General features: G+C 35.0%; 1 protein-coding gene across 3 annotated transcripts in view; it reads left to right on the plus strand.

Annotated features, from left to right (window-relative positions):
- Nucleotides 1-12498, plus strand: part of LOC144960264 (uncharacterized) — a 41670-nt gene that overhangs the window by 1525 nt on the left and 27647 nt on the right. For 2 of the 3 annotated variants that reach the window (XM_078893300.1, XM_078893301.1), the window contains exons 2-4: nucleotides 216-978; nucleotides 3806-3884; nucleotides 6900-11490. In XM_078893300.1, coding sequence (XP_078749426.1) covers nucleotides 565-978; nucleotides 3806-3884; nucleotides 6900-9517 — 3111 coding nt within the window. In that variant the 5' untranslated portion in view covers nucleotides 216-564 and the 3' untranslated portion in view covers nucleotides 9518-11490. Of the gene's footprint in view, nucleotides 1-215; nucleotides 979-3805; nucleotides 3885-6899; nucleotides 11491-12498 lie in introns of those variants that run through there. The other variant, XM_078893302.1, reaches the window with a different exon arrangement.

The following is a 12498-nucleotide window of genomic DNA, read 5'->3' on the forward strand; positions in this document are numbered from 1 at the left end:
TCAATTTTCTTAGTCTCAGACATGTCTTATAGTTTATAATGTTGGTCAATATTTCCATTTAATGTAAATTGAAATTTTCAATGATGGATTTATGTAACACTATTTTTTAAAATGGAATTTTGTCATAATTTTATCTATATATATATTTTTTTTTCGATTGGATCCAGTTTAAAAAGACTTGTAATTTGTTTCTTTTTATTATTTGATTCATTCAGACAAATGTGATGTGGATTCTCATCATCTTTCTATGAGACGATTCTGGACTGTTTGATGTGGCTCTAACAGTTTGAATTCTTCGTATGCCTATTGAAATGAACGTAAAGTACACACCTTTTAATGTAGTGGTGCCATTGTGTACAGAAAAGTAAAAATTTTGTAGCTAATCATGGCCACAGGAAGTTCATCCACATTTTCTATCTGTTATTCAGATTTTCAATACCTGTCCTTTTCAGCACCCCCCCCCCCCCCCCACCACCACACCCTATAAATTCATGATTTTCAATCGTATCCATCAGTGAAAATTAAGGAATCGAATTATTTGTACAGCAAAAAAAAAAAAAGAGGATGAGGAAAAAGGGAAAAAAGATCAAATCAGAACCAATGGATGAGGCAGAAGGCGTTGGTATCAAAAGTGAAAATATGAATGATAATGAAGAACTTCCAGCTATGGATCATGTTGATGGAAATTTAGCTGGCAAGTTTGATGGGGTGGGTGATTGGAGAGAATTGACTAGTCGAACAGATTTGAAATCGGCAATGGATTCTGTAGGGGCTGTTGGGGACAAACAGCTGTTGATTGGTCAAAATGAGACAGAGAGCCAAGGAACTGAAAATAATGATTGTAATGAGGATGATGATTATGATGATTGCAACAGTGAAGACAATGGCAATACAACTAATGATGATGACGATGACGATACTGAAGATGATTACAAAGATAACAACATCTTGAGATTGCTGCTGTCAGGAGCCCCAAAGGTGAATATAATATATATATATGAATATTTTTTAAACTCATTTTTAATGCTCTAAATTGTTAAATTTAGGAGTCACTTGCTTTGTCTTTTATCCCCTTTTATCTGTTTTCCATCTTTCTGTCTTTTCCTTCTTCTTTTGTCCTGGCCCTGGACAGAGTCCTTGACTGTCAGGGAAACAGTCGAGATAATATTTATTTTCCTTTTAAACACTTTGTTTGTATGAAGTTTTATATTTTTTTGCTTTGTATATATAATGATTTGTAAACATTTGAGTGTTTTTCTCTCATTGAAACCCCGTGCTTGTGTCCGGATGAGACTTTTACATGATCTCAAACCAAGTACTCTGATATTATGCTCTTAGAATAGAATCTACATCTCTTCCCTATTTGAACCAGATTCCTTTGTCTTACTTTTCCTTGGGTGCATTTACTTGTAAATTTATAATTTTTTGGCCATCCCATATTCTCTCTTTTTACTGGTGCTGATATGACCTAAATGTGTCTCAAGCGCTGTAAATCCCTTGAAAACAAACTTAGTGGGTTAGTTGGGCTTGGATAGATTGGAAGAGAGGAGGAGAGGGAATTGCCAAATTTATAACTGAAAGTATTTATAGTATCCTATCAATACATTAAATATTAGAAAAATGGAGAGGAGATTTAAAACAAAAAAATTACTAGTGGAGAACCCAAAATATTTGTGAAGAAATAATAAATAAATAATAAATTCCCTTTATTCATCCCTAACTGGAAATTTTTCTTTAGGATCAATTCCAAGGGAAGACTGGAATAACCCAGGCATCAGCCGCAGTGTAGTGCCGCAATGTGAGCTAAGGCTAGGTGACTTTCTCAAGGCCACACAGCGCGACGGTACTTTTCGGGTACGAAGCAAAGACCATACCGCTGAGCCACGCTGTCCACCGGCTATTCCGAACAGGCACTCATTTATTCTAATGATTATACTACTATATTGCGGAAAACAACATAGATCGAGATGAATCTTTTGAGCCATCAAAAAATCACAATTGGTCTGCAGGTGTGTGCAAATAAATCTGGCAACAGGGTGGCCAGATTGTGATTGCCAATGTCAAAATGACCTATAATGGGTCCCATCATTATGCCCTGGCAGATTTTCTAAATAACCATTTGAGTCGGAATCAACGGGTGATAGAATTATCCTTAATTTTTAAAAGGTTTGCATGTTACTCATATTTCAGTCTGTAAAGAAAAGTTTTATATATTTTTAGATATGCCAGTATACCAGTGCGCATTGGCAAAAATTTAACATGGGCTGTTCGGAATAATTATTTTCTCTGATATGAGCTAAATTAGTTAGTAATTTTTAATTGACTAAAAAAAAAAAAAAAGGAGTCCTTCAGAGCCACCAGGTCCATGGAGCCGGAGTTTATCCCGCAATTGTTTGCTACGCTTTGGATAGGATGCTGGTCCTGGGTGGGGTTCCTGACCTCTCATAGTGGGCAGGGAGGTGCTTACTGTGTCTTCTATCCCATTATATCCGTTTTCCAACTTGCTGTCTATCTTTGTCTTGGAATGAGATTACTTGGTTTTGTTCTGGCCCTGGCTGAGAGGGAAACAGTTAAATGTATAGTTAGTTTTGGGAAATGATATTTTTTTCCCCTTGTAAATCATCTCTCTGTTTTGTACTGTTCTGTTATTTTGTTTTATCCTTAATATATGATTCGTAAACATTTGAGTGTATTCCTCTGAGTGGGGACCTGCGCTTGTGTATGGATGAGACTTTAAGGTGATATCAAACTAAGTACACTGATAGTGTGCTCTTGGAATCTACGTCTGTTCCCTATTTGAACCATTTCTCCTTTGTCTTACTTTTTCCTCAAGTCCTTTTATTTGTACATCTGGAACATTTTAACTATCCAATTTTCTCCCTTTTTACTGGCGCTGATATGACCTAAATGTGTTGCAAGTGCCGTAATACCCTTTAAAAAAACAAAAACAGGACGCTAGTCTATCTCAAAGTACTTCTGCCAGATCTAACAGACCCAGCTACCCAATCACTGCTTGATGGATGGGGGGTCAGAAACAAATCCCGACTGCACCCGGGGTCAATCTCGGTTCCTTTTTGTGAGTGCTCTACCAACTGAGCTATGGGGACCCCTCTATTTAATTACCTAAATGCTCTACCAACTGAGCTATGGGGACCCCTCTATTTAATTAACTAAATGCTCTACCAACTGAGCTATGGGGACCCCTCTATTTAATTAACTAAATGCTCTACCAACTGAGCTATGCGGACCCTCTATTTAATTAACTAAATGCTCTACCAACTGAGCTATGGGGACCCCTCTATTTAATTAATTAAATGCTCTACCAACTGAGCTATGGGGACCCCTCTATTTAATTAACTAAATGCTCTACCAACTGAGCTATGGGGACCCCTCTATTTAATTAACTAAATGCTCTACCAACTGAGCTATGGGGACCCCTCTATTTAATTAACTAAATGCTCTACCAACTGAGCTATGGGGACCCCTCTATTTCATTAACTAAATGCTCTACCAACTGAGCTATGGGACCCCTCTATTTCATTAACTAAATGCTCTACCAACTGAGCTATGGGGACCCCTCTATTTAATTAACTAAATGCTCTACCAACTGAGCTATGGGGACCCATCTATTTAATTAACTAAATGCTCTACCAACTGAGCTATGGGGACCCCTCTATTTAATTAACTAAATGCTCTACCAACTGAGCTATGGGGACCCCTCTAATTAATTAACTAAATGCTCTACCAACTGAGCTATGGGGACCCCTCTATTTAATTAACTAAAACAAACTCATTACATTTCCAGATGAGGAAGAAAAAGAAAGAAAGAGAGTGTAGGAATGACGATTTCCAATATCAGGTTAGCAGTGTTGATCCTGGTAAAGGTAAGCCTGTGTATAAATACCTAGATAACCATACCTTTCAGACAGTCGTCATATTAATGTAAACAATGGCAGTGATGGGTAAATATAGCAAACTACATAGCTTGATAAATAGAACCAACACAGAAAAATATGTGTAAACATAAACATTTATAATAATATGATCGAGAGAAGGTGTGGTAACTAGTCACCCATCTGGCGGTATAAAAATAAAAACAATAACTATGATCAGAGAGAGAGAGAGGTTGATGCATTCACGTTATTGATTGCTTATAATAAACAACCAACTATGCTTGTCCAAGCACGCTGGAGAAAGTGTGTCACAAATTCCATGTTTTGATTGGTCAAAAATCTACTAGTTAATTATCAGGATATTCAGATATTATCCAGCACACGTTTATCTCATTTTACAAAAGTTGTTGATTAGTGGGGTCTTCTGACCTCCTGTGGGAGGTCACTTGCTGTGTTTTCTATCCCCCAATATCTATTTCCAACTTATTATTATTATTATTATTATTATTATTATTATTATTATTATTATTATTATTATTATTATTATTATTATTATTATTATTATTATTATTATTATTATTGTCATCCTCCTCATCATCATTATCATTATTACCATGACCATTGCCGACGCCAGACTGATGAATGTTTGAAACGGGTGATTCCCTCTGACACCCAATAACAGAACTCCTAGTCCTAGTAGCTGTTATCCGATTAAGAGACTTTTCCAACAATGAAGACGAGTCCCTTTCACTTTCTAAAATTGCTGCATCACCAACGGTCCCATTGATCCCATTGCTATTGCTTCCTCCATCTTTTGTTCTAAACTTTGCCAACCTCTCAACATTATCATAAGCTTCCGGTTTATTTGTCTCGGAATGAGATCACTTAGCTTTGTCCTTCTTACTGGCCCTGGCCTTCTTTGGCTGGTAGTTGTAGTTTTGGGAGATGATGTTGTTTTGTTGTTGTTTTTTTTCCTTGTAAATCATCTCTCTGTTTTGTACTGTATTGTTTTGAATATATGTACAACGGTTTGTAAACATTTGAATTTGAATGTCTTCCTTTTTGTGGGACTCCGTACTTTAGGTCTGGATGAGACTTTTGGGTGATCTCAAATTAACATTGGAAGTGTGCTCTTGGAATCCACATCTGTTCCCTGTTTGAACCATTCCTCTTTGTCTTACTTTTTCTCATGTGCTTTCAATTGTATATCTAGAACTTTTTTTCTATCCCTTTTTCTTCCTTTTTATTTCTGCTGAATTTACCTAAATTTGCCACAAGCACCGTAAAACCCCTTAACTCACTCAACCCTAACACCCAGGTTACTTTTACCCCATGCTTATTTATTACATTTTTCTGAGACAAATTACAGGCGTAGTATCAAAGCTCATGTTTTTTACTTTTTACATGTTAATGATAGTTGAATAAAAATATCTATGCACATGCTCATTTTTAATACATTTTTTTCCAATTTTTTAAAGTAGCAAAAATCTCTAGGATTGAGTGTGTTAAACACAAAAGCAAACAACTCAGAATACATTACTTTGGGTGTGTTTTCAAATTTTGGCATCTATGTTACTTTACTTTTGGTAAACAGTACTGATGGACTGACCCATATATCATCATGTCTCATGTTAATATGTAGAGACACTTCACATATATTATCATAAATTTTTCATATGATTATCGTAAACGACAAATTTCACATATCTACTGTCATATCAGTATCAGCAAAAAATAGTATTCACAAAGTGTGTTGTAATAAAGGATTTTACATACCATATATACTATGGTTGGTGCTAAAATCATGATTTCGCCTGAAACTACTTGTTATTTTTTAGTTGCTTATTATGTGATGATTATGATGATGATGGTGATAATAATAAAATTATAATAATAACGTGTGGAGTGCCTCAGGGATCTATTTTCGGCCCCCTCCTTTTTACAATATATGCTGCTCCCCTTTCTGATATATTTATCCATCTTTCCCATTTATTTTCATTTTTTTGCTGATGACACTCAGCTGTATACAAAACTCAATAATGATTCAGAGCTGTCATCAGTATCTGTTGTGGATAATTGTATTGCTAATATAAAGGATTGAATGAAACTAAACAAACTTAAATTTGATGGAAGATCAAGTTAAAAAAATATGTCAATGTTGTAACCACCATATTCGAAACATTGGAAGAATCAGACATAATATTGATGAGGATATTACAAAGATCCTTGTTAATTCTTTTATTCCTAGCAGATTAGATTATTGAAATGCCCTTCTCATTGGCTCACAAAACAGATTATTTCACCAACTACAAAAAAATCAAAATTAAGCGGCTAGACTTATAAAATTAACAGAAAAAAAAGAGATCATATAACAACAGTTCTCCAGAAATTGCAATGGCTTCCTGTGAAGTTTAGGATAAAATTTAAGATATTGTGCTATGTTTTTAGATGTCTGGATGGATTGGCACCTGCATATTTGCAAGAACTGATTAAAAAATATGAACCCACTCAAAATTTAAGATCATCTCAGTCCCAACTTCTAAAGGTTACCAGTTCAAAATCCACTTTTGGTAAAAAAGCCTTTTCATCCATTGTTCCATGCCTTTGGAATGCACTCAGTCCTCGGACAAAGTCCTTTGAAAATCTATCATCTTTCAGGAAATGTCTGAAGACTTAGTTGTTGCAGAAGGCTTATTTTTTTATGAAATAGATGTTGCTTAGATTTTGTTTCTGTATTCATGCTATTTATGTGGTGTCGTGATTTTTAATTTCTTTTTGTTTTTTAAACATTTTTATTATGTAAAGCGCCCTAGAACTTGATTAACGTGGATGTTTAGGCACTATTTAAATTCATTGTTTATTATTATTTATTATTATTTAATAATAATAATAATAATAATAATAATAATAATAATAATAATAATAATAATAATAATAATAATAATAATAATAATAATAATAATAATAATAATGACGTATTTTTATTTGCTTTTTCTATTTCTCCAGAGGTGTATGAGTGCAGCCACTGTGCTCTTCTCTTCTCTTCAAAGACATTCCTGAAAATTCACATGAACAAATGCAAGAGTTCCGGAAAGATTTGCTCCAGTCAGAGAAATGGAGGCAACTGCAATAAGGATACGAAGAGTGAACAGGAAAAGGCATCTGCAGTACATGAGGAAAAGACGAATTTTTCTAAAATGAAATTTGGATATGTAAGATCAGGAGACTTTTGTTGGAGTGCAGATTCTATTACTCAGAGAAAAGTTAGTTCTATGATAACTGAAAACCATTCTGATATGGAAAAGGCAAAGAGCTGTCTAGACATGGATAGTGATCATGGAGATAATGAAGAGATCAAAGCTACTAAAATTAAAGAGTGTGGAGTTAGGAAAAACAGTGGAAAGGATGTGGGAGTTCAGTCTTGTTCTTCTAAATTAAGGAAGGGGAAAGAAGCAGAAATTTTACAGGAAGATGTGATGAGTGTTATTATCGATCACGTTAAACACAGAGCTAGTCTGGCTATCCAGCCTAAACGGCCAACGCTAATATCAACGTCACCAAGGGAACAAACTATTCTTTGTGATGCTTGTTATGACAGGTTCAACTGTGGTGAAATAAAGCATTGGTACATGCAAATTCATACAAATGAAAAGGTTATGAAATGTGATGGCTGTCAAGAAGAATTTTGTCTGAACAGTATCCTGTTCACTCATACTAGCCAAGCAAACATAAACAGTAGTAGTGTTAAAAATAGATTTAGAAATGATGAAATAACTTGGCCTCTATCTGAAAGTTGTGAAGAGAAATTGACGAGTAAAAGGATCACAAAACGCCCATACTTCAGTGATAACAAGGATAAATGTTCGGCAGTTGCAGAAATAAGTGAAGAAAAGAAACCAATTGTATGTAATTATTGTGGGAAGATGTTTACTAAAAGGAAGGACTGTCAACGACACGAGCGTATACATACGGGTGAAAAGCCATATGTTTGCAAGGTTTGTGGGAAGGCGTTTGCAGATGGAGGAACGTTCAACAAGCATAAGAGAATCCACACTGGCGAAAAGCCCTTCAGCTGCCCGCTTTGCAGCAAGGCATTCATCAGGAAATGGGATGTGAATAGGCATATGACAGTCCATACTCGATTAAAGTCATTTCCCTGCTATGTCTGTGGGAAATCTTTCTCCAGGAAGTATGAACAGGAAAAACATATTAAATTTCACAAAGAAACGGAGAGTAATTTCCCTGAAGAGAATTCTTTGATTGCAACTGAAACTACTACAGATAAAATTAATGATATCGTTGTTGCTTCACATATATGTCCAATTTGTCGAAAGGAGTTTGGAAAAGATGAAGACTTAATGGAACATCTCAAGACTCATGAAGACGAAAAGTCTTTTCATTGTACATTTTGTGAAAAGAAATTTCAGGGACAACGAGACTTAAAGAGGCATATCCAAACGCACTCTGGACAGAAACCAATCGTATGTGACTTTTGCGGGAAAGGATTCCGAGATATGTCTGCATACAGACACCACCAAAAAGTCCACCTGGGAGTCCAACCTTATGTTTGTCCATATTGTGATAAAGGTTTTTATAAGAAGGAAGATCATAAAAGACATGTGCGCATTCATACTGGCGAAAGACCCTACGTCTGCTCGTTCTGCGACAAAGCCTTTTCCAAAAACCACGATCTAAAACGACACTTAAGAGCACACACGGGTGAACGGCCTTACAAGTGTACCATTTGTGACAAGGGTTTTATGAGAACGGGGAATTTGCACACTCACATGAATATTCACACGGGAGCCACGCCTTTCAAGTGTCGCTTCTGCACACGCGCATTCAAAGGAAGTGGAGACTTATACCGTCACCTTAAAACTCATGAAAAGGAAAAGCCTCACAATTGCCCGAAATGTCCCCAAAGTTTTACACAATCTTCAGATTTGGAAAAGCATTTATTGGAAAGCCATTCTGGAAAGCTAAGAAATGCTGATCGGACTCGTCAAAATAAACCGGAAGCTTATGATAATGTTGAGAGGTTGGCACAGTTTAGAACAAAAGATGGAGAAAGCAATAGCAATGGGATCAATGGGACAGTTGGTGATGCAGCAATTTTAGAAAGTGAAAGGGACTCGTCTTCATTGTTGGAAAAGTCTCTTAATCGGATAACAGCTACTAGGACTAGGAGTTCTGTTATTGGGTGTCAGAGGGAATCACCCGTTTCAAACATTCATCAGTCTGGCGTCGGCAATGGTCATGGTAATAATGATAATGATGATGAGGAGGATGACAATAATAATAATATTAATAATAATAATAATAATAATAATAATAATAATAATAATAATAATAATAATAATAATAATATAATAATATTAATAATAATAATAATAATGATAATAATATTAATAATAATAATAATAATAATAATAATAATAATAATAATAATAATAATAATAATAATAATAATAATAATAATAATAATAATAATAATAATAATAATAATAATAAAAGTGTTCGGAGTTACAGTAGTGGTAGTTGTAGTAGAATTAGCAGTAGTTGTAGTAGTAGTCGTCGTGGTAGTAGTTAGTAGTGGTGGTAGTAAAAAAGACATGTTCTCTTAACTTCAGGACACTGCAGTTTAATCTCCAGTGATGGAACTAAAATTTATGTAATTAATTAGTTGTTTTTTTTTAAATTTTAGTCTTTTGATTTATTCATTTAGTTTGTTTCTTTAATGTGTTATTATTATGTGGTCTAGTGGTTTGACCTTTTGTTTCGGATACGAACGTCCAGTGTTCGAACCCTGCATGGTTCAATCCTTTGAAAAGGCTCTTTAATTCTCTCACCATACTCAGGTGTATAATGAGTACCTGTTTGAAGAAGATTGTAATACCGTCAAACAGGCATCTAGTCCTTCAAGTTAAGTGTTGCTGTTGTCTAAGGACTTGTAAGGCGCTTTGGGCAAGTTTAGTGGATATTGCGCTATATAAATGCTCATTTGTGAGTGTGTGTGTTTTAAATACAAAATCTAACCCACCATCTCATAATGGTATTCACTGAAAATAGAATTCATATTCAATTATACGGAACTTGTGGATATGTTAATTTGTTTTATTTGAGGTGAATTGATATGATTATAGTTGCTTAAAAGTAGGTACAACTATAGTGGCAGAAAAAAACCCCCTATATAGTTTGCATCACACGTCGAGAAAAGAACTAATTTTAAGCCAGGCCATTCAACCATTAATACCTCGGCCATTAAAAAAGCGTACAGAGCTAAATTTGGTATCGTCTTAAAGAGGAAGGTTTCAGCTTTATTCCTATAGATAGTTCGAAGATGACGCCACTCAGGTCTTTGTTATTGTTTTTTGCCATCCGCATTTATGAGTAATGCTCTGAACTGTATTAACCCGACTATAAACGTTCATGGATACACACAGTTTTGTGTGTTGGTCCGTTATACTTCCGGATGGCAATGTTATGAGCTTCTTAGCCAAGCGCATACTATCTATACCACTTCAAAATTAAAAAATGGGCATTAAAGGTTCAAAAATGCCGTTTCAAAACTTTACAGCAGCTAAAAATCCCGACATATTATTGATATAAATTTTAAACCGAGTCTATCTAAAAGACAAACATCTTATCTCTATTTATACCAATTTATTTTAATGAAGGTTTTTTTAATCGCCGAGGTATCGCATTTTTAAAAAAGCCCACCAAATCCTTGTTTTCACCTTTGGGTGTTATCGGATTTTTTTACACCTCATTGTAGTTTGTAACAGCACTCAAAATGCCGTGAGAATGAGATCTCAAATTATTGACAAAAAGAAAAGAGTTCACGAAAACCACATGAATATTTTATTAAAGTACCTTCATAGATAGTTTAAAACAAAATGAATACGATAAATATTGTTATTTCAATTGATAAGTCGGGTTCGGTAAGTGGGTATGTTTTAATGATGGAACAGCCTAAATAAACCCCTCATTTTACCTGCTTTTATTAACGTGTAATCTGTTTTGGATGACTTTCTAGCCTTGGTTTTCATTGACTGACGTCTGGGTGGGGTTCCTGACCTCCCATAGCGAGCAGGGGGGTACATACTGTGTCTTCTATCCCCTTATAACTGTTTTCCAACATACTTTCTGTCTGTATCATGGAATGAGACTACTTGGTTTGATCCTGGCCCTGGCTGGAGTCCTAGCTCGGAGGGAAACAGTCAAATGCATAGTTATTGTTTTGGGGGATGATGGTTTTTTTCCTTATAAATCATCTCTCTGTTATGTATTACTATAATTGTTATTTTCAATGTATGATGTAAACATTTGAGTGTATTCCTCTTTGTTGGATTTTGTGCTTGTGTCCGGATGAGACTTATAGGTGATCGCAAACTAAGTACATTGATGGTATGCTCTTGGAATCTGCATCTGATCCGTATTTGAACCAATTCCCCTTTGTCTGCCTTATTCTTGAATGCTTTAATTGTAATTCTAGAACCTTTTACTATCCCATTTTCTTCCTTTTTACTGGCGCTGATATGACCTTAATGTGTTGCAAGCGCCGTAAAACCCTTAAAAACAAACAAAACAAAACATTGACTGACGTTTTGTTTTTATCAATTTATACATGTAATTTGTTCATATCTGGTTTGTCTCTCGATGTTTATTTATTGCTAAACAGAAAACAAGGGACGAATTTATACACACACTCTCCACTCATGGCGGCCATTTTGTTACTATGACAAAATGATTGTTTGACCTCGTTAAAATTAGAACTGAAGTAGATTTTTACTGTTGCAGGTGTAATGTCGTTTTTAAAACAATTGCATAGGAATACCCACTTCTTGTAGTTTATAAATAGACAAAAGTCACCCAATGATTCGTCCAAATGTGTTAGAAAATTGAAAAAGCATACCAAAAAAAAAAAAAAAAATACATTTTGCTGCACCCTTTCGGTTAAGGATCCCAGAGAGGGCCAATGCAAAACCAAGCAACAGACAAGTCCATAAATTAGAATGGAAGTGAAAACAGACGTTGCGGAAGTAAAAACATGACGTCTTGGGATTATAAAGGTTTCTTAAGAGGTTGATTTATTATTTTATGCTGCTAGTTCGAACATTGTGCTTATCATTCATGATTTCATGTTGAATTTTGAGAAGGAAATATTGACTTTACCAAAAAGTTAAGATGATTTTTTAATTCAGCAGGTCCGGTTTCTTCTAGAATGTGATACTTTTCTTCTTTCTCCATTATTTTGAGAGATATTTAATCTTTTATACATTTTTTCGTGATTATAGCTATTTTTCTGCCAACATGCAAAATTGCGTTTCCTGATTTTCACTTCTTTATTTTTCCAAGACCATTTGAAGAAAATGTCTGAAAAAAATTGGATCTCTTCCCTGGAGTACTCTCTACCCCCTTGACGTGAATTACATGTCATTTTGTATGATCATTATGTTAATATAGTATATGGAATATGCTATGTCGTCATGCTGGAGGACGAAACATTTACTTTCGCGAGTGTTTTGGGGGAATTTCAACATACTGTAGATGTAGGAAAAAATTTGTGTCTGGTTGAAATCTGTTATATTTTATTTACCTAGTC

The sequence above is a fragment of the Berghia stephanieae genome, chromosome 15 (genome assembly GCF_034508935.2).
Source record: "Berghia stephanieae isolate SIO BIC M18660-M18661 chromosome 15, UCSD_Bste_1.3, whole genome shotgun sequence".
NCBI classification, from domain to species: Eukaryota; Metazoa; Mollusca; class Gastropoda; order Nudibranchia; family Aeolidiidae; genus Berghia; species Berghia stephanieae.